This window comes from Rhinoraja longicauda, chromosome 8 (assembly GCF_053455715.1).
Source record: "Rhinoraja longicauda isolate Sanriku21f chromosome 8, sRhiLon1.1, whole genome shotgun sequence".
Lineage (NCBI taxonomy): Eukaryota > Metazoa > Chordata > Chondrichthyes > Rajiformes > Arhynchobatidae > Rhinoraja > Rhinoraja longicauda.
Window position 1 is genome coordinate 48,665,076 of NC_135960.1, and position 27,572 is coordinate 48,692,647.

Consider the following 27,572-nt stretch of genomic DNA (forward strand, 5'->3'; position numbering starts at 1 on the left):
ATACCCCCTGACTCCGCTATCCTTAAGAGCTTTATCTAGCTCTCTCTTGAATGTATTCAGAGAATTGGCCTCCACTGCCCTCTGAGGCAGAGAATTCCACAGATTCACAACTCTCTGACTAAAAAAGTGTTTCCTCATCTCTGTTCTAAATGGCCTACCCCCTATTCTTAAACTGTGGCCCCTGGTTCTGGACTCCCCCAACATTGGGAACATGTTTCCTGCCTCTAACGTGTCCAACCCCTTAATAATTTTATACGTTTCGATAAGATCCCCTCTCATCCTTCTAAATTCCAGTGTATACAAACCCCTAGTCGCTCCAGTCTTTCAACATATGACAGTCCCGCCATTCCGGGAATTAACCTAGTAAACCTACGCTGCACGCCCTCAATAGCAAGAATATCCTTCCTCAAATTTGGAGACCAAAACTGCACACAGTACTCCAGGTGCGGTCTCACTAGGGCCCTGTACAACTGCAGAAGGACCTCTTTGCTCCTATACTCAACTCCTCTTGTTATGAAGGCCAACATTCCATTGGCTTTCTTCACTGCCTGCTGTACCTGCATGCTTCCTTTCAGTGACTGATGCACTAAGACACCCAGATCACGTTGTACGTCCCCTTTTCCTAACTTGACACCATTCAGATAATAATCTGCCTTCCTATTCTTACCACCAAAGTGGATAACCTCACACTTATCTACATTAAACTGCATCTGCCATGCATCCGCCCACTCACACAACCTGTCCAAGTCACCCTGCAACCTCATAGCATCTTCCTCACAGTTCACACTGCCACCTAGCTTTGTATCATCGGCAAATTTGCTAATGGTACTTTTAATCCCTTCATCCAAGTCATTGATGTATATTGTAAATAGCTGCGGTCCCAACACCGAGCCTTGCGGTACCCCACTGGTCACTGCCTGCCATTCTGAAAGGGACCCATTTATCCCCACTCTTTGCTTTCTGTCTGTCAACCAACTTTCTATCCATGTCAGTACCCTACCCCCAATACCATGTGCTCTAATTTTGCCCACCAATCTCCTATGTGGGAACTAGTGCATATATTGCCAACTTCTTTTGAGTCAATCATAACAAACATCAAAATGTCATTCACTTTTTAATAACTGCTTTACAAATTACAAACATTTGGTAGCTGTTAGCATCGTAAACATTGTAACATTGTCTATACCGACTTTATTGGTTATTAATGTAAAATGTATTTATCAAATTCAAAATATGTTTCAGTTTTAGTTTATGGTTAAAACAATTTGTTTCCTGCACTTAACTGAATTTATTTTACGATGATGAAATGGCACATACATCTTAAAATCCATAATTGCATTTATTAAACCGTATGACAGCAATGGGAAGAGTGTTTTCAATACAATTATTCATTTATTCAAATCTGAAGCTTGTTTGTGAAAGGTTTGGAGAAATATTCTGAAAACTATTGTCACCAAATCTAAAACAAAGGCCTTCTAATCAACAATTACAAATACCTAATTTTTGACTTGTAATATTTAAGGTAATGCCATCCAACATTGCAATATTGTTAAATCCAAGTGTATCAGATCGGATGAATGTGATCAAATCTTAATTCAGACTAAAAAAAGACCCAAAGTGCTGGAGTAACTAAGTAGATCAGGCAGCATCTCTGGAGAACATGGATAGGTGATCCATGTTCTCTATAGATGGTGCCTATCCCATTAAGTTACTCAAGGACTTTGTGACTTTTTTGTAAACCAGCATCTGCAGTTCCATGTGTCTTATTCAGACTAAAATGTTTACGATAAAAACTGGATAAAGTAGAGAGACACAGCCTGATCCTACAGTTGTGTAATTGCATATAGTTTAATTGTGTATCATGGAATATTTCTATATATTATATCCACCTTTGCCTCGCATTGTAAAGTGCATGCTTTTGCTTAAGTCGAATAACTAGCGGCAGGAGAGGGCATTCGGCCCTTTAATCCTGCTTCACCATTCAATATGATCATGGCTGTTCATCCAAATGTATCTGTATCCTGCTCCCACATTTTACCCATATCTCTTTAGACATTGAAGACACTATATCTAACTTCTCCTTGAATATGCAGACTTAAGGTGTGAATTTAATGAAAACAGTAGAACCATGGTGAAATGTATATATATATATATATATATATATTAAGACTTTTCAAAGAATATGAGATCAGGTGGCTTGCTCTTTGAATTCACAGCTAAAGACTAAACATGTGTGCGTAAAGAACCGAGAGGTCGGCATTGGTCGAAAAGTGTTTGTGTACGTGTGTGTGCGTGTATGTCCCTGATAAAACAGAAAATAAAATAGCAGGGATGTAATGCTGAGGCTTTATCGGGCATTGGTCAGACCGCATTTGGAGTATTGTGAGCAGTAATGGGCCTCGTATCTGAGGAGGGAATGTGCTGCCATTGGAGAGGGCCCAGAGGAGGTTTACAACAATGATCCTGGGGGTGATTGGGTGAACATATGAGGAGCGTTTGATGGGAACTGGGCCTGTATTCACTGGTGTTTAGAAGGATGAGGAGAGGGTCTCATTGAAACTTACTGAATCAGTGAAAGGCCTGGATAGAGTGGATGTGGAGAGGATGTTTCCACAAGTAGGAGAGTCTGTGCAGACCAGCAATCACTCTGCACACTAACCTACATACACTAGCGACAATTTTACAACTTGCAAAAAAAAACACATTGGGGTAAAGTTTCTTCCATTAAAAAGAGCTACTCCTGTTGCTGAAGTGTGAACTTATAACAGGCACAAGAGACAACATAATGAGGACTCTCTCTGATATAAAGTGCTGAAGTAATTCAGTGGGTCAGAGACAGTTTTTTTTCCCAGCTGTTGTCAGGCAACTGAACAATCCGCTCACCAGCTAGAGTCCTGTCCTTAACTCCCATCTACCTCATGAGAGATGTGTGTTTTTTTTTTACAGAGGTGGTGGAGGAGGGAGATATGGTAGTGTGGTTTACCCATGGATGGGCCTCCCATCTACCTCATAACTATCTATAATTGGACTTCATTCAGCCCTAAACATTGTACCCTTTATCAGTACACTTTGAATGGTTTGATTGTAACCATGTATAGTCTTTTCTTTGACTGGATAGCACACAATTAAAAAGCTATTCACTGTACCTAATCACTGTACACATGACAATAATAAACTCATCTAAGAAACTAAACTAAACCTCTCTGTAGAAAATGTGTTCATGTTCTCCAGAGATGCTGCCTGATCTGTTGAGTTGCACCAGCACTTTGTGTGCCTTTGTTTTGTAAACCAGCATCTGCAGGTCCTTGTTTCTCTCTCTGATATATCCTGGTAAATTCAAGCAGAAATGGTCAGTGCAGGGTGCAGACCCAAAAAAAACCACAGCAATATCGGCAACTACACTTTTTGAGATCTTACTTTAAATCTACATTTTCCAGTAGATTTAGCATGACATTTGGAAGACCCAATGGAATAGCTTCTGAAGTTGGCAGGTGCAAGTTAATAGTCAACAGAACCAAGCACGGCGCAGGAAAACACTGACAAGAGAAGAACTAAACTGTAAACATCATTATAAACATTTTGTCACCAAATAATACAGAATGTAATAAAAATTAGAAAGAAAATTTGAAATGTGACTAAATTGTCGCTAAACATTTAAGCCAGATGGGAGATGGTCATGGCTGGGTTTATTAATCTGTGCTAATTATCAGACAAGCTCCATGCCAAGGGTAAAGTTTCAAGAGACAGAGGGCATCTTAGTTTAATAGTGTCTCTTCTGTAGTCCCAATAAATACCTCATTATATTTACGACAGACCCACAATCATTTGAAATGAGCTAGATCATAATGGATCGGAAGGATATGGATCATGAGGAGATTAGTTTGACCTAGCATCATGATCGGCATGGGCATTATGGGCCGAACGGCCACTTCCTGTGCTGTTCTCTGTACTATGTTCTCTCAAGCAGAATTTGTGATTATTGAGTACTTTACATTAATATGGTTTGTGATGTCTTATGGCATTATCTTTGCATTTAATTCACAATCAATTTGATTTTCAGGCCTTCTTGCTTCATATTCAAAATATGCCTTGCCACCAATATATAGAATAATAATATCCGCTAAATTTTGAAACAGCAGGATTTGCTAACCAAAGTCACCTTCCTGTAAACTTTCCATCCTTTGTCTATTATTATATAATAATGCGGGCTGCATTTCTGTGCTTTTTAGTGGCATAAACAGAAATCCGGCTGTTCACTTCCCTTGTGTGGTGTGACCAGTAAAAGCACCAACTCTATCATTGTCCACAAACCATAAACTAAAATGACACATAGAAAGCATTGTGAAAGACATTAAACACACACGTGAAAGGCGCAGTGTCATGTAAACAGGATTGTGTTTAAAATATCTCTTAGATCACAGAAAGCTTCGCACATCTGAGATTCGAGTAGGTGGATGAAATTTGTTAACTAGGGAGTCACCAATCGGCTTCTCCAACATCTGTACATGCAACTGGGGATGACCAAAGCACTGTGACAAAGCACAAAAAAGGTTTGAAACCAGCTTCAAAGAATTTCTAAATTTCTCCGAGAAAGTTAGTGATTATTGCAGTTAATGGGCAAATGGTGGCAAAACTGAACCACGGGTATATCGTATATACTATAGTATATATAGCTGTGGTATTCAGATTGGCATATATCTGTCATTAAGTGAGTATGTGGGTTCTAATCTTACCTTTCTGGGTATGACTGCAATATTCTACCTTGATTTCACAGGCATAGAGTGCATTTATAAATATATCAATAAACAATTTCCATGCCTTGGGAATTAATGATGAACTTTGCTTGTCAAACCCTTCTGCTCCTTTAAATAGTCTTTAATAGTGTAGCATTTAACATTAGACAACAAGCACGAGCAACACCTTTTTCTAAACTCTGATGGAGTGTTGCTCACTTCTCTCCCTCTATTAGTTGCACAAGGAGTTCAGCTGTCCAGGTTGAATCTCCTAAGCTGTTGATGGCCTTGCAAGTATATTTGCCTTCGTCACGCGAAGATACCTCAGAAATGAGCAAGGAGCAGTTCCCATCTTCATCGTACTCAATCTGGTAGTGATGAGATTCTTTCATGGGCTGTTCATCCTTAAACCAGATGACTTCAGGGTCAGGGTAACCTGTGAAAAACACACAGTTGTCAAGTTGCTAACCATGTTCGTTATAGACAATAGACAATAGGTGCAGGAGGAGGCCATTCGGTCCTTCGAGCCAGCACCGCCATTCAATGTGATCATGGCTGATCATTCTCAATCAGTACCCCGTTCCCGCCTTCTCCCCATACCCCCTGACTCCGCTATCCTTAAGAGCTCTATCCAGCTCTCTCTTGAAGCAATCAGAGAATTGGCCTCCACTGCCTTCTGAGGCAGAGAATTCCACAGTTTCACAACTCTCTGACTGAAAAAGTTTTTCCTCATCTCAGTTCTAAATTGTCTACCCCTTATTCTTAAACTGTGGCCCCTTGTTCTGGACTCCCCCAACATTGGGAACATGTTTCCTGTCTCTAAGTGCTGGAGTAACTCAGCGGGTCAGGCAGCATCTCTGGAGAACAAGGATAGGTGATGTTCCGGGTTGAGAGTTTAGGTTGAGAGTTCAGAGTTTAGAGATACAGCATGAATACAGGTTGTACCTTCAGTCCACCAAGTCCACACTGACCAGGTCCACGTTCAGGAGCCACTTCTTCCCAACAACCATCAGGCTATTAAACACTACAACCTCCAAATAAGCTCTGAACCACATAGACTTGGGGGCATTATTTTTATCTTTCCACTACTTTTTTTTTTTTTTTCATTTGTTTATCTACCAAACTTTATTTGGTAGTTTATTATGGGTTTTACAGAGTAGTATGATTACATATCTGTATTGCTGCTGCAAGTGTAGGAGGCACGGTGGCGCAGTGGTAGTGTTGCTGCCTTACAGTGCTAGAGACCTGGGTTCGATCCTGACCATGGGTGCTGTCTGTACAAAGTTTGTATGTTCTCCCCGTGACCTCATGGGTTCTCTCCATGTGCTCTGGTTTCCTCCTGCACTCCAAAGGCGTACACGGTGTAGATTAAATGGCTTTGGTAAAATTATCCCTCGTGTGAAGGATCGTGCAAGTGTAAGGGGATCGCTGGTCAACACTGACTCGATGGGCCGAAGGGCTTGTTTCTGCACTGTATTTCTAGACTAAACTAAGTAAGAATTTCTTTGTTCCATTAAGAGACATATGACAATAAAACACTCTTGACTTGACTATTGACAAATTAAAGCAACAAAAAAAAATCTAAAACAATAGCCCCTTGCAACTATTCTTTGAAATTAATGGAGAATATCACCTCATAGCAGGACTAATGTGGATAGATCTTTCAAGCAGATTTCCCAGCTTAAATAAACTCCAGCTCAATGCCCACCGGAAACATTGCCTGTCCATTCCCTCCACAGATGCTGCCGATCCTGCTGAGTTTTTCCAGCACTTTTTGTTTGGCTCAAGATTCCAGCATCTGCAGCTCCTTCAGTCTTCACAAAATATCAACTTGCTGGCCCGTATACAGGGAAATGCTATCTGGGATTCCTTTGCACAAACTTAAGGCAGCACAGTGGCACAGCAGTGGAGTTGCTACCTCACAGTGCCAGAGACCCGGTTCGATCCTGGCTACGGGTGCTGTCTGTACGGAATTTGTGCATTCTCCCTGTGACCATGTGGGGTTCCTCCAGGTGCTCCTGTTTCCTCCCACATCTCCCACAAAGATGTACAGGATTGTAGGTTAATGACTTTAGTAAAATTGTATATTGTCCCCAGTGTATAGGATAGTTCAAGCATACGGGGTGATCGCTGTTTGGAATGGACTGTGCTGAAGGGCCTTATTCGCACTGTATCTCTAAAGTCTAAAGTAAAGTGACAGAAGAAAGGAGGGATTGAACACCACACGGGACTTCGACAATGCAAAAGAAACTTCCAGTAAAAATACATTTTCAACAGCGACGATAATCAAAACATTATAGTTCGACACAAACTTCTAGGAGAATAATACTTAATAAAATACTCTGCAAAGTAATCAGAAGCAGGATCTGCGAATTTACCCTCGATCTTGCAGTCAAACCGTGCTGCACTGCTTTCTATAACTTCAGCGTCTTCAAACGTCTTGGAGAAATATGGCTTGAAGTTTTGCTTTTCTTCGGAAACTTCTTCAAGAAGCACATTGGTGTCAACGGCTGAGGTAGGGAAATATAAAAACAATTAAATTGAATATCCATTTTTGGTAGCCATATAAAACCATGACATCTGTCCATATTGGGTAAAAGCCAAGTGTTACAATGGTTGAGACATGTCTATATTAGTTGAAAGGACTTTACTAATGAAACTATATTATTGGTCCATATTTACTGAAAGGAAATGGTCAAGTTCCATTTTCTAAGCTTATTTAACAACCAAGTTTCTTCCCAGCTGTTATCCTGCAACTGAACCACCCTATCAACACCTAGAGAGCAGTCCTGAACTACTATCTACTGGACATTATCTTGCAACGTCGCCCATTCCTTCTCTCCTGAGATGCTGCCTGACCTGCTGAGTTACTCCAGCATTTTGTGAATAAATACCTTTGATTTGCACTAAATGGTATTCATTTTATCATCCATGTGTACACTGGGGACGCCTCCATTGTATCTGTGTATAGTCTTTCTGCTGACTGGTAAGCACGCAACAAAAAAGCTTTTCACTGTGCCTCAGGACACGTGACAATAAACTAAACTGAGCAAAGTTTATTGCTTTATTCATTGGCATGGATGTTGTGGTGGTACCCGGGGATTAACCCCCTCGGCACGGGTTGGACAGGGCTGGGGAAGGGACTAGTGCTACGGGGTTTGACTGAAGGGGTTAGAGAGTAAACTCGTGCTTGAGACTGACGAGAGTGTGGATGTTCTGTTGCTGCATTAAATTACTGTTAATGCCTACCTGGCGTCTTGCCTGATTCCTACTGCGTCCAGACCCACTACAATGTGAATTTTTATCAAGTGCTTTTGGTGAATGTACAATGCTGTGAATGTTACGAGCTCACAAACTGAATCTCCAATTGGTGCATCAATGGGACCTGCAAAAGGTGGTGGGCACGACTGTCGTGCAAAGATGTCTCTTCAACTGATGTATGACCACTTAAACAAACCGAAAATGGTGCAGCAATGAATTAGAGGGGTTAATACTTTTTATCACAATCAATTTTATCGCAACAAAGCAAGATGTACTTGCAACATGCGGCAGAATTTCTCTCATCTGCTCATGTTAGCAAAAAAGTCAGTACCTGTCCACTTATTAATCAGATGGTAAAAATCAAAAAGTCATGAATATTCATTGGCTAAATCGCAATTACAGAACTCAGTGGGATGACTTTATTGATTATAAAGTAAAATAATTCAATTTTTGTATCAATAACGTAATGACAAAATATGCAAAAGTGGCAAATTATTTAAGATCAAATATATATTAGAGCAAATAAGCTGACAAAGCTGTGTTGTGCATTGAACAGATTCATATTTCATCATCAGTTTGTCAAAAGTGAAATACAAGGGTAGTCTGGATTTGCCAGCTCTAGGTTGTGCTCTAAGTGAAATCTTATTGTCTCCATAAGACGTATTAAGCATCCTTCAACATAGCAATGTCATCAGAGGATCATGTCGTACTTTCTTTTAAATTGTTGGCCTACCTGCAACTTCTCCAAGCCATCACCTGCAACCTGTACATCTCCCCAGTCTCTTCAAACAATGGGATAGCAAACAGCATTAGGTCACAGAGCCATAGAGCTGTACAGCATGGAAATAGGCCCTTCAGCCCACCTTATCCGTGCTCACCAAGTTGGCATATTGGGCTAGTGTCATTTGCCTGTATTTGGCCCATATCCCTCCAAAAGCTTCCTATCCATATATCTATCCAACTATTTCCACTTGTACAGCTTCCTCTGGCAGCTCATGCCAGATATGGACAACCCTTTGAATGAAAAGGTTGCCCCTAAATCCATCCAAAGTGCTTGTGTTTTTCCCTGTTTTCTTTAAACTCTGTGTAAGAAGTACATAAAGTGAAGGTGAAGTGAGAGAATGCAAACGGTGTAGTGTGGTGTAAAGAAAATAAAACTATTGGGGGATGCAAGGAAGTGCAGATGCTGGTTTACAAAAAAGACACAAAGTACTGGAGTAACACAGTGGATGGAGCAGCAAATCTGTGGAGGTAAAAGGGATTCATCATCATCATCATCATATATATACAGCCGGAAACAGGCCTTTTCAGCCCACCAAGTCCGTGCCGCCCAGTGATCCCCGTACATTAACACTATCCTACACCCACTAGGGACAATTTTTTTACATTTACCCAGCCAATTAACCTACATACCTGTACGTCTTTGGAGTGTGGGAGGAAACCGAAGATCTCGAAGAAAACCCACGCAGGTCACGGGGAGAACGTACAAACTCCTTACAGTGCAGCACCCGTAGTCAGGATCGAACCTGAGTCTCCGGCGCTGCATTCGCTGTAAAGCAGCAACTCTACCGCTGCGCTACCGTGCCGCCCTTATTGCTGACATTTTGGGTCAAAACCCTGCATCAGGATAGAGAGTGTGGAGGACAGATAGTCAGTATAAAGAGGTGAGGGGATGGGTGAGGCAGGGCTGGTGGGTGATAGGTAGAACCAAGAAGGAGTGTGGATTGGGCAGATGGAACTAGTTGTGGAGGGGAAAAGGGGTGCTTCACAGCGCCAGAGACCCAAGTTCGATCCTGACCTCGGGTGCTGTCTGTACAGAGTTTGCACGTTCTCCCTGTGACCATGTGGGATTTTTCCGGGTGCTCCAGTTTCCTTCCATATTCCAAAGACGTGCAAGTTTTTTAGGTTTATTGGCTTCTGGAAATTGTATCCTAATGTGTAGCATAGAACTAGAGAACGTGTGATCGCTGGTCGTCATGGACTCGGTGGGCCTAAGGGCCTGTTTCCACGCTGTATCGCTAAGCTGAACACTGCATTGCATTTGAAGCAGATTCTGTTTTAGTCGAGGGCAAGATCCTTGGATTATCAGATCAATTGTGTAATTTTAACACAACCTCTCAGTTATACAAGTAATCCTCGAAAGCTTACTGCTCTATCAGTTACTGTCTAGACATTGTATAATTTTCTGATAAAAGTATCTGTTGATGTAAACACGTAGAAATGGTAATCATCCTTTTAACTATTTGACTGTTGTTTATTTAAGTTCTTAACGGAAATCTTAATGGAACCGCAAAGAATATTGTCTAAGAGTCAAGATTGTATTACCTTCACCTTCTGGCTGCTCGGCAGAAGTGGGAGAACAGGCAGGTGCATTTCCCAGAGAGATCTTCTTCCCACTTAGACCAGCGAGCATCGCCATGGAGGACAATCGGCCAATCGCTCGAACCGCATGCCCTGTTTTCTACAAAGGAAGGAAAATTGAATGATGAGAAATTCTTATTCAAAACTTCTGAGAGAAGACACATTGATTATGAATTCAATTCAACGTTGCACAGTCTTGAGGTTAGAGTGCTCTGAGGGAAGTTTGAATCTTCAGCCCTTGCTTTCTGTTTCAGACAATGTGTGACACCAGCTGTTGAAGCTTAATGCACCTCCAGGCAGCCCTGAATGTAATACATCATGGAAACAGGCCCTTCAGCCCAACTCGTCCATGCTGACCGAGATGCCCATCTGGGCTGGTCCTATATGTCAGTGTTCGGCCCCCTGTCCCTCTGAATCTTGAAGATAGACACAAAGTGCTGCAGTAACTCAGCGTGTCAGGCAGCATCTCAGGAGAAAAAGGATGGGTGACGTTTCGGGTCAGAATTCCTCTTCAGGTACTTCTTCTAGAGGTAGGAAAGGACAGGACAAATCAGGGCTGTCAACAGATGACCAAGGAAGGGTGGAGCCCATAATGGCCCATTGTTGGCTGGGGAAGAGGTGATAATGTAGGGATATAGGGATATGAACAATCTAGTAGGATGACTAGAGTGGAGGAGGGGGGGGGGGGGGGGGGGGGGGGAGAGGAAATGCAGGAGTTACTTGAAATTAGAGAAATCAACTGCTGGCTTTAATAGACAATAGACAATAGGTGCAGGAGTAGGCCATTCGGCCCTTCGAGCCAGCACCGCCATTCAATGTGATCATGGCTGATCATTCTCAATCAGTACCCCGTTCCTGCTTTCTCCCCATACCCCCTGACTCCGCTATCCTTAAGAGCTCTATCTAGCTCTCTCTTGAATATATTCAGAGAATTGGCCGCCACTGCCCTCTGAGGCAGAGAATTCCACAGATTCACAACTCTCTGACTAAAAAAGTTTTTCCTCATCTCTGTTCTAAATGGCCTACCCCTTATTCTTAAACTGTGGCCCCTGGTTCTGGACTCCCCCAACATTGGGAACATGTTTCCTGCCTCTAACATGTCCAACCCCTTAATAATCTTATACGTTTCGATAAGATCCCCTCTCATCCTTCTAAATTCCAGTGTATACAAACGTAGTCGCTCTAGTCTTTCAACATATGACAGTCCCGCCATTCCGGGAATTAACCTAGTAAACCTACGCTGCACGCCCTCAATAGCAAGAATATCCTTCCTCAAATTTGGAGACCAAAACTGCACACAGTACTCCAGGTGCGGTCTCACTAGGGCCCTGTACAACTGCAGAAGGACCTCTTTGCTCCTATACTCAACTCCTCTTGTTATGAAGGCCAACATTCCATTGGCTTTCTTCACTGCCTGCTGTACCTGCATGCTTCCTTTCAGTGACTGATGCACTAAGACACCCAGATCACGTTGTACGTCCCCTTTTCCTAACTTGACACCATTCAAATAATAATCTGCCATCCTATTCTTACCACCAAAGTGGATAACCTCACGCTTATCCACATTAAACTGCATCTGCCATGCATCCGCCCACTCACACAACCTGTCCAAGTCACCCTGCAACCTCATAGCATCTTCCTCACAGTTCACACTGCCACCTAGCTTTGTATCATTGGCATTGATGTATATTGTAAATAGCTGCGGTCCCAACACCGAGCCTTGCGGTACCCCACTAGTCACTGCCTGCCATTCTGAAAGGGACCCATTTATCCCCACTCTTTGCTTTCTGTCTGTCAACCAACTTTCTATCCATGTCAGTACCCTACCTCCAATACCATGTGCTCTAATTTTGCCCACCAATCTCCTATGTGGGACCATGTCGAAGGCTTTCTGAAAGTCGAGGTACACCACATCCACCGGCTCTCCCCTGTCAATTTTCCTAGTTACATCCTCAAAAAATTCCAGTAGATTAGTCAAGCACGATTTCCCCTTCGTAAATCCATGCTGACTCGGAACGATCCTGTTACTGCGATCCAAATGCTCCGCAATTTCGTCTTTTATAATTGACTCCAGCATCTTCCCCACCACTAATGTCAGACTAACTGGTCTATAATTTCCCGTTTTCTCTCTCCCTCCTTTCTTGAAAAGTGGGATAACATTAGCTACCCTCCAATCCACAGGAACTGACCCGGAATCTATAGAACATTGGAAAATAATCACTAATGCGTCCACAATTTCTAGAACCACCTCCTTAAGCACCCTGGGATGCAGACCATTGTAAGCTGCCCAAGCGAAATATGAGATGCTGCTCCTCCAATTTTAAAATTATTAAGCTCTCTGAATCTTTCCTATGCATGCATCTTTTCAAGTGTCTTTTAAATGCTGTTATAATACCTGCCTCAACGACCTCTCACCGATTCAATTCTAGCTTATTGTGTGCAGTTCTGGTCGTCCTGTTGCAGGAAAGATGTGGAGGCTTTGGAGAGGGCTTTGGAGGTTCACCAGATTGCTGCCTGGATTTGGGGATATTAGGTACAAGGGGAGGTTGGACAAACTTGGATTGTTTTCTCCAGAACAATGGAGGCTGAGGGGAGACCCGTTAGAAGGATATAAAATGATGAGAGGCATAGATAGACCAGACAGTCAGAACCTTTTTTTTCCCCCAGAGAGGAAATTTCAAAGACTAGAGGGCATAGCTTTAAGTTGAGAGCGGCAAACGTTTAAAGGAAATGTATGGGGAAGTTTTTTTTACGCAGAGGGTGGTGGGTGCCTGGAGCGCGCTGCCAGGGTTGGTAGTGGGGGCATTCGCGATAGTGGCATTTAATAAGCTTTTAGATGGGCACATGGATATGCAGCGAATAGAGGGATGTGGGTCGTGTGCAGGCAGAAGGGATTAGTTTATCTTGACATCATGTTCACACAGATACTGAGGAGTCGAAGGGCCTGTTCCTGTGCTGTATTGTTCAATGTTCTATATTCTATGTACTTTGTTCTTTTTCCACCAGAGTGCAAGATCTCATGTTTTTCTGTAATATTTGACCTACCATTTCCCTGCTCATCCGGTTACCCTGTTTATCTGCCTGGAAATCTCTCTGCATCTCTTTCTACCTCTCACTGCCACCCAGCTTTATATCTTCAGCAAGCTTGGATATATTACCAAGGCCCCTTATCCAAATCCATGGGAGCAGCTAGGTCTGTTCCAGCAGCAGACTTAGAACTCCAATGGTCAGAGAAAACCAACTCAAAACTCATCCATCTCGTTCAATTCTCTGTCTTCTCATCTGTCTCACTCCTCAAGACCTGCTGGTACACCTCAGTGATCCCACACGCTTTACTTTACATTAATGGCACCTCACCAAAGGATGTAAGAATTGTATGCACAGAAATAACATTGATGGGCCGAATGGCCTAATTCTGCTCCTAGAACCTATGCGCATGAAGATTCTGCCGATTCTGTGCAGGCAGATAAGAGTTGGTCTTGGTATCAAGATTGCCACAGACTTTCTGGGCCGAAAGGCCTCTTTTTGTACTGCACAGTTCTATGTTCCATCTTGAAACAAAGTACAATGTTGAATCACAAATATCTGCTGGGCTACAAGTACACTGCATCTCTAAGTTTATCTAATGAAGAACACAAGTCATCCAGTTGTCAATTCATCAGTCTCTGGGGAACGAATGAGGAAAGGAAAAGTAATTAAAAAATTTTAATGAAAAAAAAAGTGTGACTAAAGAAGGGTATGAAAGGCTAAGGTAGGTGGAGTGTCAGGCTGTGCAGTGGAAGCAAGGATTCTACAGAAGGACTTGGACAGGTTAGGAGAGTGGGCAGAGAAGTGGAAGATGAAATTCAGTATAGCAAAGCGCAGAGTCATGCATTTTTGTAATAAGAATAAAGGCGTAGATTATTTTCTAAATGGAGAGAGAATCCAGAAATCGGAGGTGCAAAAGGACTTGGGAGTGCTGGGGCAGGATTCCCAAATATTAATTTGCAAGTCGAATCGGTAGAAAAGCAAATACGATGCTAGCATTTATATCAAGAGGACTGGAATACAAAAACAGAGATGTAATGCTGAGGCTCTATAAGGCGCTGGTCAGGCTGCATTTGGAGGACTGTGAGCAGATTTGGGCCCCATATCCGAGGAAGGATGTGCTGGCTCTGGAGAGGGTCCAGAGAAGGTTTACAAGAATGATTCCAGGAATGAGTGGGTTAGCATAAGATGAGCACTGGGCCTCTACTCGCTGGAGTTTAGAAGGTTGAGCGGGGGCCTCATTGAAACTTACAGAATAATGAAAAGCATAGAGAGAGTGGACGTGGAAAGGATGTTTCCACTGGTGGGGGAGTCTAGGACCAGAGGTCACAGCCTCATAATTAAAGGGCACTCTTTCAGAAAGGAGGTGAGGAGGAACTTCTTTAGTCAGAGGTTAGTTAATCTTTGGAACTCATTGCCAGAGGGCTGTGGAGGCCAAGTCAGTGGATATTTTTAAGGCAGAGGTAGACAAATTCTTGAATAGAACAGGTGTCAAGGGTTATGGGGAGAAGGCAGGAAAATGGGATTAGGAGGCAGAGATCAGCCATGATTGAATGGCGGAGTAGACTCGTTGGGCCGAATGGCCTAATTCTACTCCTATAACTTGTGAACTTGTGAAATAGCCTAAAAACCTTTCACTGTAACTCAGTACACATGACGATAGTAAATTAAACCTAAAATATAAAGTGAAGAAAAAGTGACAAGAATGACTGGCAGAAAATCTTAATGTAGCAAAGCTCAAAGGATATTATTGTGGCCACATCAATGGGAAAAATATTTCAATAAAATAGTACAATGATACGGGAAAATTAAGAACAAATTATATCTTCCTACTGGAATACACAACACTCCTTTCATAGGCAAAACAAAAGGTTAATAGCAGAGCAAAGGAATTTGTTTATTACTGTATAAAGGACAATAAAATTAGATCTTTATTTGTGGCAGGACTCCACATAAGCTTTCAGTTTAAGCCACTATGTAATAAAACAGGGTAGCATAGGTCAACTTTGTTATGATCACGCTTTGAACATGGGTGAAGCCAATGAAATATAAGTATCATTTTTTTATTGGTTGGTTAAAAAAATAATCAATGAGTTTGGACAGCAACAAACCATCTCTTTATGGGCAATGAGCCACATCACCCAAATTCAGAATCTCACTGACACTTTGGAGAACATGGATAGGTGACATTTAGGGTTGAGACCCTTCTTCAGACTCAGTCTCCACCTGAAACGTCACCTCCATAGTGATATATGGAACGAGGTGCCAGAGGAGGTAACTGAAGCAGGTAATATAACAGAATCTAAAAAGATATTTGGACATGTACATGGATAGGAAAGGATAGGAGAGGGATATGGGCCAAATATGGGCCAGTGGGACTATTGTGGATCGGGCATCTTGGTCGGCATGGGCAAGTTGGGCCGAATGGCCTGTCTCCGTGCTGTATCCATGTCACCTGAACTGTGTTCAGTTATGGTCACCCTGCTAGAGGAAGAATGTTATTAAGCTGGAAAGAGTGCAGAGAAGATTCACAAACATGTTGCCAGGACTCAAGGGCCTTAGCTATAAAGAGAGGTTGAGCACGTCAGGACTTTATTCCTTGGGGTGCTGAAGGATGAGGAGTGATCTTATAGAGTTGTATAAGGTCCTGATGGGAATAGATAGGGTGAATGTACAGTCTTTTGCCCAGACTAGGGGGATCAAGAACCAGAGGACATGGGTTTAAGGAGAGAGGGGAAAGGTTTAATAAGAACCTAAAGGGCAACATTTTCACTGAGAAGGTAGTGTGTATATGGAACAAGCTGCCAGAGGAGGTAGTTGAGGCAGGTACTATAACAGAATTTAAAAAGACATTCGGACAGGTACATGAATAGGAAAGGTTTAGAGGGATATGGGCCAAATGTGGGCAGGTGGGACCAGTGTAGATCGGACTCACTATCCCGCGGTCTAGGCTTAAGCTCAGGGGTGACCGCGCTTTTGTGGTTGCAGCTCCTAGACTGTTGAACAGCATCCCTCTCTCCATCAGAACTGCCCCCTCCATCGACTCCTTTAAGTCCAGGCTCAAAACCTATTTCTAGCGTTTGAGGCCCTCTGAGGGGGCGCTATGAACTGTTTATGTATGTGCTGTTATGTTTGTGTGCCATTGTATGTTCGTTTCTTAGTACCTGAACTGATGTACAGCACTTTGGTCAACGTGGGTTGTTTTTAAATGTGCTATAGAAATAAAATTGACTTGACTTGACTTGGTTGAGCTGAAGGGTCTGTTTAAGTGCTGTATGACTCTATGCTTCCTGACTAGCTGAGTCACTCCAGCACTTTGTGTCTTTCATTGTAAATCACCATCTGCAGTTCCTTGGGTCCTCAGAATCTCATTGAGTGAAAATACAAGATGAACACTATGTGGAGTACGGGTGACATTTTAAGCCATGTTTAGCAACTTCCTGCCACACATCAGGTGTAATATTGGACAGCAATGACAGCCAATAGTGATCCAGCAGTGCATGCCAAATGTCCACTGCAGCACAGAATGCAGGGATGCAATGGATGCTCAAACATGTGACTTGTACTTCTGCTACTGGATTATTCACCATTGGTGAAGCGGAGTTAATCCAAGGGTCCTGATGCACTTCACACCTGGCCCCTCATCCTAATGCCTGGTGAATTCACCACAGCTCCATCTGACTCAATGGTTCAATGGTGCTTTACTGTCACATGTACCGAGGTACAGTGAAAGTCATTTTCCCACACAGTTCAGTCCAAGTATCATTATACATAAGCACATCTTATGATCTTAGTACATTAGCAAGTACTATTGCAGCGTTTGAGCAAGTACTATTGCAACATTTAAGAAACATTTAGACGGGTACATGGATAGGACAGGTTTAGAGGGATATGGGCCAAATGTAAACAGTGTAGATGGGACATGTTGGTCGTTGTGGGCAAGTTGGGCTGAAGGGACAGTTTTCATGGTGTATGACTATGATTCTAAGAAACAGTACAAGTGAAAGAAATAGTACATTGAGACAGCATACAAGAGTCGCCAGATTTGATGCCGTTTTCAAGTCCCAGTTGCTGACTGGTGTCACTAATCTTTCTTTGAAATTTATGTTTACATTATAAGTAGTGAAAAGCAGTTTCATATTTTTAAGTATATTTAACTTTTTTTTATTTTTTCAATAATTTATTTGATCTTTTTGATCAAAGTATCAGGGACACTTGGAACCTGTACAAAAGGACTTCAGGCAGCAGTGAATTCAATCTGGTGGCTACTCAAGAGTTCAATGCACTGACTGCAATGAGTTTGGCATTTGTTCTAAATCCACATAAAATGCATTTGCAATGTATTGAGTCTGTGCTGCTGCCAAAGTCCTCTGATTTTCACCCAGAACTGAAGAGCAATTGCCTTAAAGGGAGATGGGTATATAAATGCTCTTCCTAACTCAAGCCATTTACTTCATCTACACTTCACACGGCCTTGGAAAAGCAGCCAACAATCAAAGATTGTCCCTCCTACTCATTCTTACCTCTCCCTGCTTCCGTCTCACTGAAGGTACAGAAGCTTGAAAGCACGCACCACCAGACTCTGGAACAACTTCTTCCCCTCCGTTATCAGCCTTCTGAACGGTCCTTTCATAAGCTAGGTTACTGTCCGATACACCTACCCTGTTGTGGACATTGGACTTTGTCTAAGGACTGGTACACGACAATGCTGAGAACTATATTCCACACTCTGTATCTTGCTCTTTGCTCTATCTATTGGACTTGAGTTTGAAATGATTGCATTGTATGGTATATCTGATCTGTTTGGATAAAATGCAGATTCAGCTTTCACAGTACCTCAGTGCAAGTGACAAGAATGCACCTTAACCTAAACATAAACCTAGCCTACCCATTGAAAAGTTAGTGGTTTTCACTGGAGGATGGCTTAAGACACATCCATCAGGTACAGTACATCCAAATGTAATAAAAGGGAATTGCAGATGCTGTTTTTTTTATCAAAGATAGACACAAAGTGCTGGAGTAACTCAGCTGGTCAGGCAGCATGTCGGGAGAAATTGGATAAGTGACCTTTTGTGTCGGAACCCTTCTTCGATCTGAAATGTCACAAATCCATTTTCTCCAGAGATGCTGCCTGACCCACTGAGTTACTCCAGCATTTTGTGTCTATCTACAATAGATCCAGTTTTGTCGTGTATCTAGTTATTTATTAGAGTCATAGTCATATAGCATGGAAACAGGCTCAACTTGCCTACGCCCACCAACATGCCCCATCGACACTAGTCCCACCTGCCTGCATTTGGGCCATTTCCCTCTAAACCTCCCCTGTCCATGTACCTGTCCAAATGGTTCTTAAATGTCGTGATAATACCTGGAGTATTGCTTGAGTTGGGAATGTTTCATAGAGAAAATGGAGCTTTAAATCAGCAGCACATATCGTATAAGATCTAAAGGCCAAGAAGTTACATGTGTAAACCTGGCCTTTTGCTGATTTCAGATGGTGAGAGTGGTCTGATCTGTGTAAGGAGACGCTACTGTTTACTAACTGCCAAACTTCACTTAAAAAACAAGACGTGTGAACATCAGGCAAAGGGGAAAGATTGTGGAATGAGTCTAGCCCAATGAATGCTCATGGCTCATAATTACAGGTCATATATATGATGAGACAGTGCGCTGTGAAACAGTAACATGTTAACTGTGTTGCATCATTCAGATGAGCACCACCTTCATGAAAGAAGGAAACACAAATAAGTGAGAAACAATTGGAGCTTGCAACCCGGTCAGCATGTTCTCGGTGACATCCAGCCGGGAGGAGGTTTTTCAGTCAATTGCAACATTTGGAATATGGCATGCTGTTCTGGTCGCCCCATTTTAAGAAGGAGGTGGAAGCTTTGGAGAGGATGCAGAAGAGGTTTACCAGAATGCTGCCTGGATTACAAAAGTATCAGCTATAAGGAGAGGTTGGACAGGTTTGCATTGTTTTCTCTGGACACAGGAGGTTGAGGGGAGACTTAATAGAAATAGATCAAATTATGAGAGGCACAGATAGGGTAGACAGTCAGAATATTTTTCCCAGTGTGGAAATGTCAAAGACCAGGGAACATAGCTTTAATTTGAGAGTGGCTTGATTAGGGGGTACTAGCTCTAAAGAGAGATATTAGTTTCTCTGGAACGCCAGAGATTGAGCGGAAACCTGATGGAAGTATCTAAAGCTATGAGAGGCATGGGTACGGTACACAGTCAGAAACTATTTCCCAGGCTACAACTGTCAAAGACTATAGGGCATCGCTTTAATGTGAGAGGGGCAAAGTTTAAAGAAGATGTGCAGGGCAAGTATTTTACACAGGGTGGTGAATGCCTGGAACTGTCTGGGTGGTGGTGGAGGCAGATACGATCAAGCCATTTAAGAGGCTTTTGGATAGGCACTTGGATATGCAGGGAATGGAGGGATATGGATCATGTGCAGGCAGTGAAGATTAATGTATCGTGGCATCATGATTGGCACGGACATTGTACTTGATGGGCCTGTTCCTGTGCTCTATTGTTCTACGCTCTACTTAACATTCATGTGTACCTGCCATTTCCTCCTGGCCATGTACTTCTTCATTCTTTCTTTTGAAAGTTTTTTCACAGCCATGTTCTTAACATCTTTTTTCAGCCACTTGTGCTCGAGACACTGATCACAGTTCAAGCGATGTCTGGCAACAGACGAAGGAAAGTGTAGATTTTTAAAGACATTATCTTGATTACATTTGGTTATAATTTCCATATCCCAATTGATTGATTGAATTGATTGCAATGTCCAGCCTGGAGCCAGGCCATTCAGCCCACCGAGACCACGCCGACCATCAATCACCCGTTCGCACTAGTTCTATCTTATTCCACACCCCATACACATTAGGGGCAATTTACAGAGGCCATTTAACCTACAGACCTGCAAGTCTTTGTAATGTGGGAGGAAACCGGAGCACCCAGAGAAACGTGGTCAGAGGGAGAACATGCAAACTCCACACAGACAGTACCCGAGGTCAGGATCGAACCTGGGTCTCTGGTGCTATGAGGCAGCAGCTCTAGCTGCTGCACTGCCCGATTTGAGGAAAGGAAAATTATTGACAATATAAAAGTCTACTTGTTAAAATCAGCAAATAAAATGAAGGCAATAGAGACAAAAATGTTTACTTCATGTCTTTTTTTAGTAGACCACTAATAAAGTCTTTGGCATCTTCTGAAATTTCATCAAATGCTTCATCATCAAAATCCCAAGTGGCTGATGTTACGTTCGCCAAGGTTTCATTATCATTATCGCCCATGAAAGGAGATAGTCCACTGACCCTAAGGCAAAATCATCCGTGTTAGTAGCGTAAAGATGGACCCTTATCAAGATGCAATAATTTATGGAAAACTTTGTACCTCACTTCTAAACTTCAATTCAGAAATGATATAATGGAATAATGAACAGAATTCAAAGTTTGGCTTAGTTTAGAGATACAGTACGGAAACAGGCCTTTCGGCCCACCGAGTCCACACTGACCAGCGATTACCAAGTACACTAACGCTATCCTACACACTAAGAACAACCGACAATTTTTCTGATGCCAATTAAGCTACGTCTTCGGAGGTTGGGAGGAAACATGAGCACCCAGAGAAAATCCACACTGTCATGGGGAGAACTTACAAACTCGGTACAGCCAGCACCCGTAGTGAGGATCGAACCCGGATCTCTGGCACTGTGAGGCAGCAAGTCGACAGGAGGATCCAGTTGACCCAGGTTGAGAATTTCTTCAAATATCTTTACTCACTTCCATCAGGCTTTCACGGCCTTATAATAATACATTTTCAATTGTATTTACTGTTAACTTAAAAAGATACAACGTGCTGGAGTAATTCAGCGGGTCAGGCAGCATCTCTGGAGAACATGGAGAGGTGACATTTCTTGAGACTGATTGTGGTAACACTTTTCAGTTTCAGGAGGGAGTCAGTGTCGGACTGGGTCATAGTAAGGAGACCGGCTGCAGGAGGGAGAGCAATGCATCTCGACGGTGGAGTGGGCCACGGGAGGACCTGCAGCAGCCTGGGGTTTGTCAGGACCGGGTGCTGCTCCAAGAGGCCTGGCCGGCCTGCCTGCAGCGGCACAGAGCAGTGGAGGACACCCATGGCAACGCCACCAGGACAATGGGCCTTCATGGTTCGGTTAAGAACTCCACACTTATAACAATTGGGACATGAAAAATGCACCAAATATGGTGACCCTGTACACCGACTCAGTGTACTACTACCATACCCTTATGTACAGTCACACTTGCACTGAACTGTATACAAAATGAATTTGACTGTACCTCATGTGACAAATATTGTACCATTGAACCATTTAAGAGTGCAATGGGACCTTGGTCAACTAGATGAATGGGCTGAGGAATGGCAGATGGAGTTCAATTCAGATAAATGTGAGGTATTCCATTTTGGCAAGATAAACGAGGGTAGGACTTACACAATAAATGGTAGGTTCCTGGGGAGTGATGCAGAACAGAGAAACCTAGGAGTGAAGATACATGGTTCCATGGTAGATGGATGGAGGAGAAGGCATTCGGCACGCTTGCCTTCATTCGTCACTATATTGAGAACAGGAGTTGGGGCATCACAAGACATTTGTAAGGGCCCATTTGGAGTACTCAGTACACCTCTGGTCACCTTGCCATAAGAATGATTTAGTTAAACTAGAAAGGGTAAAAAAGATTTACAAGGATGTTATCAGGTTTGGAGGGTTTGAGGTGTAAGGAGAGGCTGGGTAGGTTGGGTCTCTTTTGCCTCAATAAGATCACCCCTCATGCTACTGCACTCCAAGGAATAAAGTCCTGGCTTGCCCAACCTCTCCCGAAAGCTCAGGCTCTCGTCTTGGCAATATCCTCGTAAATCTCTGCACTCTCTCCAGCTTAACTCAGGTAGAATCTCAGTCTCCTTCACATTTTTGTCAGTCTCTGTCACCTAGACTGTATTTAATTGTCTGTAATTGGTTCATGCACTGTCCTCAATATTTGGCAACTCAGCTGATTATTGAGGAGGAAGCAGTCCCGGAATTGAATCCAGAAGGACATTTCATGCTGTTATGTGAAGAACATCCTAAAAGTAATACTATTTACTGCTAATGGTTTTGAACTTTTGTTCCCTTGTCCAACTGTCATGCTTCAGTTTGAAGTACTGTCTCAGATTTATTTCCCTACTACAGTTTGCAAACTTGCGTGTCATCGATCAGATACTTTAATTCAAAGGTGCCAAGGCCAAATTTCTCCAGCCTTTTATCATTCCTCAATCCTCCATTTACAGGAATCAGTCTTTCTTAAGGTCATCAGGTCATAAGTGATATAAATAGAATTAAGCCATTTGGTCCGTCAAGTCTACGCCATTCAATCGTAGCTGATCTATCTCTCCCTCCTAGTACCATTCTTCTGCCTTCTCCCCATAACCTTTGACACCCTTGCTAATCAAGAACCTTATTACTGCCAGAGGAAGAGAGTTGGTTAAATAAAATATATATATCCAGGCTGGATAAATATATCATGAATACTTTTAGTAGATAAATTGATAAATACATAGCAATCTACATACATCATATATAGTTTACCAGAATGCTGGCTGGATTAGAGGATCTTAGCTATAAGTAGAAGTTGAACAAATCTGGAGTGTTTTCTTTGGAATGTTGGAGGCTGAGAGGGGACATGATATAAGCATATAAAATTATGAGAGGCATAGATAGGGTAGACAGCCTCCCAGGGTGGAAATATCAAAGACTAAAGGACGCAGCTTTAAGGTTAGAAGGGCACAAAGTTTAAAACAGATGAATAGAGCAAGTTCAAAGAATGGTGGGTATGTGGAATGCACCACCATTCGTGGTGGTGGGGATAGATGCAGTAGTGGTGATGAAGAAGCTTTTAGATGGGCACATGGATGTGTTCCTTGAAAGTGGCATCACAGATAGATAGGGTGGTCAAGAAGGCTTTCGACCTTCATCAGTTCGGTGCTGTATAGAAGCTGGGAGGTCATGCACCAGTTGTATAAGACATTGGTGAGGCCACATTAGAGTATTGTGTTCAGCTTTGGTCACCATGTTGTTGGGAAGATGTTGTCAAGCTGGAATGGGTGCAGAGAAGACTTAGGAGGATGTTGCCAGGTCTCAAGAGCCTGAGCTATTGGGTTAAGTAGGCTAGGACTCTATTCCTTGGAATGCAGGAGGAAGAGGGCTGTACAAAATCATGTGAGGAATAGATCGGGTAGATGCACTAGGTGCACAGAGTCTCTAACCTAGAGTTGGGGTATTGAGAACCAGGGGACATGGGTTTAAAGTGAGGCGTAACTTTTTTTACACAAAGGTGGTGGGTATGCGGAACAAGCTGCCAGAGGAGGTAGTTGAGGCAGGTACTATCATAACGTTTTAGAGTCATTTGGACAGGTACATGACTAGGATAGGTTTAGAGGGATATGGACCAAGTGCGGGCAGATGGGACTAGTATAGATAGGTCTTGTTGGTCGTTGTGGGCATGTTGGGCCGATGGGCCTGTTTCCATGCTGTTTGACTTTATGACTATAATAACTTGGGGGGGGGGGGTTTGTGTTTGGCACCAACATTGTGGGCTGAAAGGCCTCTTACTATGCTTTACTTATCTATGTTCCATGTTCTCCAAGAGAAGATAGATGTCCTATCAGAACAAGCCATATTAGGACTTATTATGGGAAATGGCCAAGAGCATGATTTTAAGGAACATTTGAAGGGGCAAATAGAGGGAATATGTTTCTGGTTTTCAATTTGGAGTTTGTGTTGGAGTATATTTGGAGTTGATCCTGATTTTAAATTTCTGGGCAGCTGAAAGCACGATTACCAGCAGACCAAGTAAACATCTTTGAGACACCAGAAAATCAGAGATATGTTCGTGAAAGTATTTGATTCTTCAGTCTCGTCTGAATGCCTTATCTCAGATTAATTTCTTCACTTAATCAACGATTTTGCTCTTTTGAGGTTATGCTGCTGGCAATAACGACCAAAAATCAATAATGTGTTGCGGTGTGCATTGTACAAACATTTCCAAACTGCTGCCTGATTTTGGATGTAATTTTGAAATCTATTTGCTTTTAGGACTCAGCCTTTGAAAAAGATAAGGAAACAAGGATCACTGCTGAAGACAGCATTAGTTGCCCTACAGAGGACTGAGAGGAACACATTGTATAAAATAACATCAATCTGTTTATTGCTTTAACAACCTAACAAAATAATTGTTTAGTTTAAACATATTGTCACTCAGTATATTGCTTCTACTTTTACTTCATAGCATTCATTTATTTGACTCAGCTCAAACACAATTCTCAGAGCTTGTTTCCAATTCCTTATCCAATGAATCTGAAGATGAACATAGAACACAGAACAGCACAGCACAATAACGGGCCCTTTGGCCCACAATGTATGTGCCAAACATGATGCCAAGACCAACTCTTATCTGCCTGCACATAATCCACATCCCATTCCTTGCATGGTCAGGTCAAGAACCCTACACTTACCACAACTAGGACTTTAAAATGGCACCCAAACGGGCGACTCTGTACACAGTCTCAGTGTGCTACTGCTATACACTCGTATTGTATCTGAAATGCTTACCTAAGATATATCTAAGCACGTGTGATACTTGTACTGAACTGTATACAAAAGTGAATTTCACTGCACCTAAATCCCACAATCGTATCTTCCTCAACCACTACCCCTGGCAATGATTTTCAGGCACTCTGTGCCCTCTATGTAAAAATATACATCTCCTTTAAACTTTGCCCCTCTCACCTTAAAGCTATGCCCCCTAGTATTTAATTTTTCCTATGGGTTCTACCTATCTCTCACAGTTTTATCTACTTCTAACAGGTCTCCCCATAATCTATGACATTCTGGAGAAAACAATCCAAGTCTGTCCAGCCCCTCCTTATAGCTAATACCCTCTAATAAAATAGAAAGAATAAAAGAAGATGTTTCCTCAAAACCACAGGTGGATTTAAATTTAGAATCATTAATTTCTTCTGTAGAAGGACAAATGTGCAGTCTCTAGATAAAAGGACCAATCATGCAGCATTTTTTTTCTGTACAATTCGATAGCTGAGTTGATACTGCAGTGAATTTAAAGTTTGATAGTTTTATGCTGAGCAATGTAAACTATCCTGATAATGTTAAGTTAATTGCAAAATCTAATGGTATGAACAATTGATTTTCCATACGACCTGAGATAGACACAAAATGCTGGAGTAACTCAGCGGGTCAGGCAGCATCTCTGGGGAAAAGCAGTTTGAAGAAGGATTCAGACCTGAAACGTCACCTATTCCTTTTCTCCAGAGATGTTGCCTGACCCGCTAAGTTACTCCAGCATTTTGCGTCTATCTTCGGTATAAACCAGCAACTGCAGTTCCTTCCTACACAGTTAACCTGATTTTGTTTTATCAGCTCCATTGAATCTGCTTTGGCATAGGGCAGATAAATTTGGAATGAGGACTGTGCTCCTTTTATATCCTTTTAAAGCAAATAACTGGAGGAGTAGGTCTACTTTCTATGGAAACAATTTTCCATCCAGAATGCAAAAAATAATTGATTTATCTTCAGACTGACAAAGGAGTAGCTGGCACTGGTCCCCGGCCATCAATTCCTTACTCTGGCACTCTGTACTCTTCAAAGTTTTAGTTGGTTTTAGTGTCATCTTAAGTTTATTATCAACTTCAATTCTATTTACACGATTTACCTTTATCTTAGCTCTTACGCCCTTTTAATTAACGTTGGCACTTGGTCAAACTGAAGATCATAAACAATTTGCTTTTTTGAGGGATTAAAAATATATCCAGTGGACATATAAACATAATTTCCTTTTGCTTAACGCTTGCCAAGATATTTTTAAAACTCCTCTGATCAAGCCAAAGAACACAAATGCTTCTCGGTTTTAAATGTAGACTGAATTCCACATAACTTTGGGGCACTCAGTGTTGCCTAGATCTCCCAAATTTCCCAGTTCTGCTACTTGCAAAAAATATTGCTTTACCTTATGATTCATATGTGAATTATTTGATGATAATTCTTGTTGAACTTACTGTACGACTAGAATCACTAACAACAACAGCAGTGCTGCTTTTTCCCCAGAATATACTGTCATTAGAAAGTCCCTGTGCAAACATTGAGCATGAGGGCATGTTTAAATTGTTAACACCATAAATGCAGCTATCACTTGGAAATGAATTGTGAGTTGCTTTCATTGCAAGACCAAGGGTGGAGAGGTGCAAATCACCCAACCTCTCCAGTGATCTAATCTAAAATGAAAAATGCCAGGGCTAATTTACTGTGCAAAACAGAAAGGGAGGAAGTTGCAAAAGGGAAAGGGTGCAAAAGATAGAGAAAGTGTGCAAAAGGGAGGGAAAGAGTACAAAATGGGAGAGAAAGGAAGAGAGATAATTTAACATAAGTTTGAGAAAACGTTGCATTGACCATAATAAAAAATATTCTATGTATCTAATTTAGATATATCGGTGATACACAGAGGTTCATATCATGATTGTAGTCAATCTAACTTACAAGATATAGCAGATAACTCCAATGCTCCACATGTCTGTTGCATAACTAATTGCTTCATAGTTGATAACTTCCGGAGCAACAAATTCAGGAGTTCCAAATAGAACCTTTAGAGGGGATGTACTTTCTGAAAGAAACAGCAAATAAATCAAGTTATGCATCATTGCTAACATTCTGTCAATGTAGTGGCAGCGGTTGCAGACAGCAGTCTATATTGGATGAGAATTGTAGGCGTTTTGATCCATTTCTTGAAGGAGGAGTGAGAGTAAAACCTAGACAGAAAGCACACATCGTTCTGAAAAACAGATGAAGCTCTTTAGAATCAGCTGATTCACAGGGGATTAGGGAAGTACGCAGCAAAGATGTATTAAAGCCCAAATCAAATCATTTTGAGTTATCATCTGAAAAAGTTAAAGAAACCTGCAGATGTTGGTGAACAGAAAATTCTCCGTCACTGCCACAGTGTGGTGATTAGATAGGAATAATCTGTCATCTATTGCAGAAAAACAAAAAGAAAGAGAGAGAGAAAAGAGAGGAAGAGAGGGGAAGAGAGGGGGAGAGAGGGGGAGGGAGAGAGGGGGAGGGAGAGAGGGGGAGGGAGAGAGGGGGAGGGAGAG

General features: G+C 42.1%; 1 protein-coding gene across 3 annotated transcripts in view; it reads right to left on the reverse strand.

Moving 5' to 3' along the window:
• Nucleotides 1–1,107: 1,107 nt before the first annotated feature.
• Nucleotides 1,108–27,572, reverse strand: part of LOC144595939 (myosin light chain kinase, smooth muscle-like) — a 237,239-nt gene continuing 210,774 nt past the window's right edge. For 2 of the 3 annotated variants that reach the window (XM_078403888.1, XM_078403889.1), the window contains 6 exons: nt 26,959–27,082; nt 20,559–20,711; nt 19,954–20,077; nt 10,320–10,455; nt 7,112–7,243; nt 1,108–5,169 (listed from right to left, as the gene is read on the reverse strand). In XM_078403888.1, the coding sequence (XP_078260014.1) occupies nt 4,949–5,169; nt 7,112–7,243; nt 10,320–10,455; nt 19,954–20,077; nt 20,559–20,711; nt 26,959–27,082 (890 nt within the window). In that variant the 3' untranslated portion in view covers nt 1,108–4,948. Of the gene's footprint in view, nt 5,170–7,111; nt 7,244–10,319; nt 10,456–19,953; nt 20,078–20,558; nt 20,712–26,958; nt 27,083–27,375; nt 27,448–27,572 lie in introns of those variants that run through there. The other variant, XM_078403890.1, reaches the window with a different exon arrangement.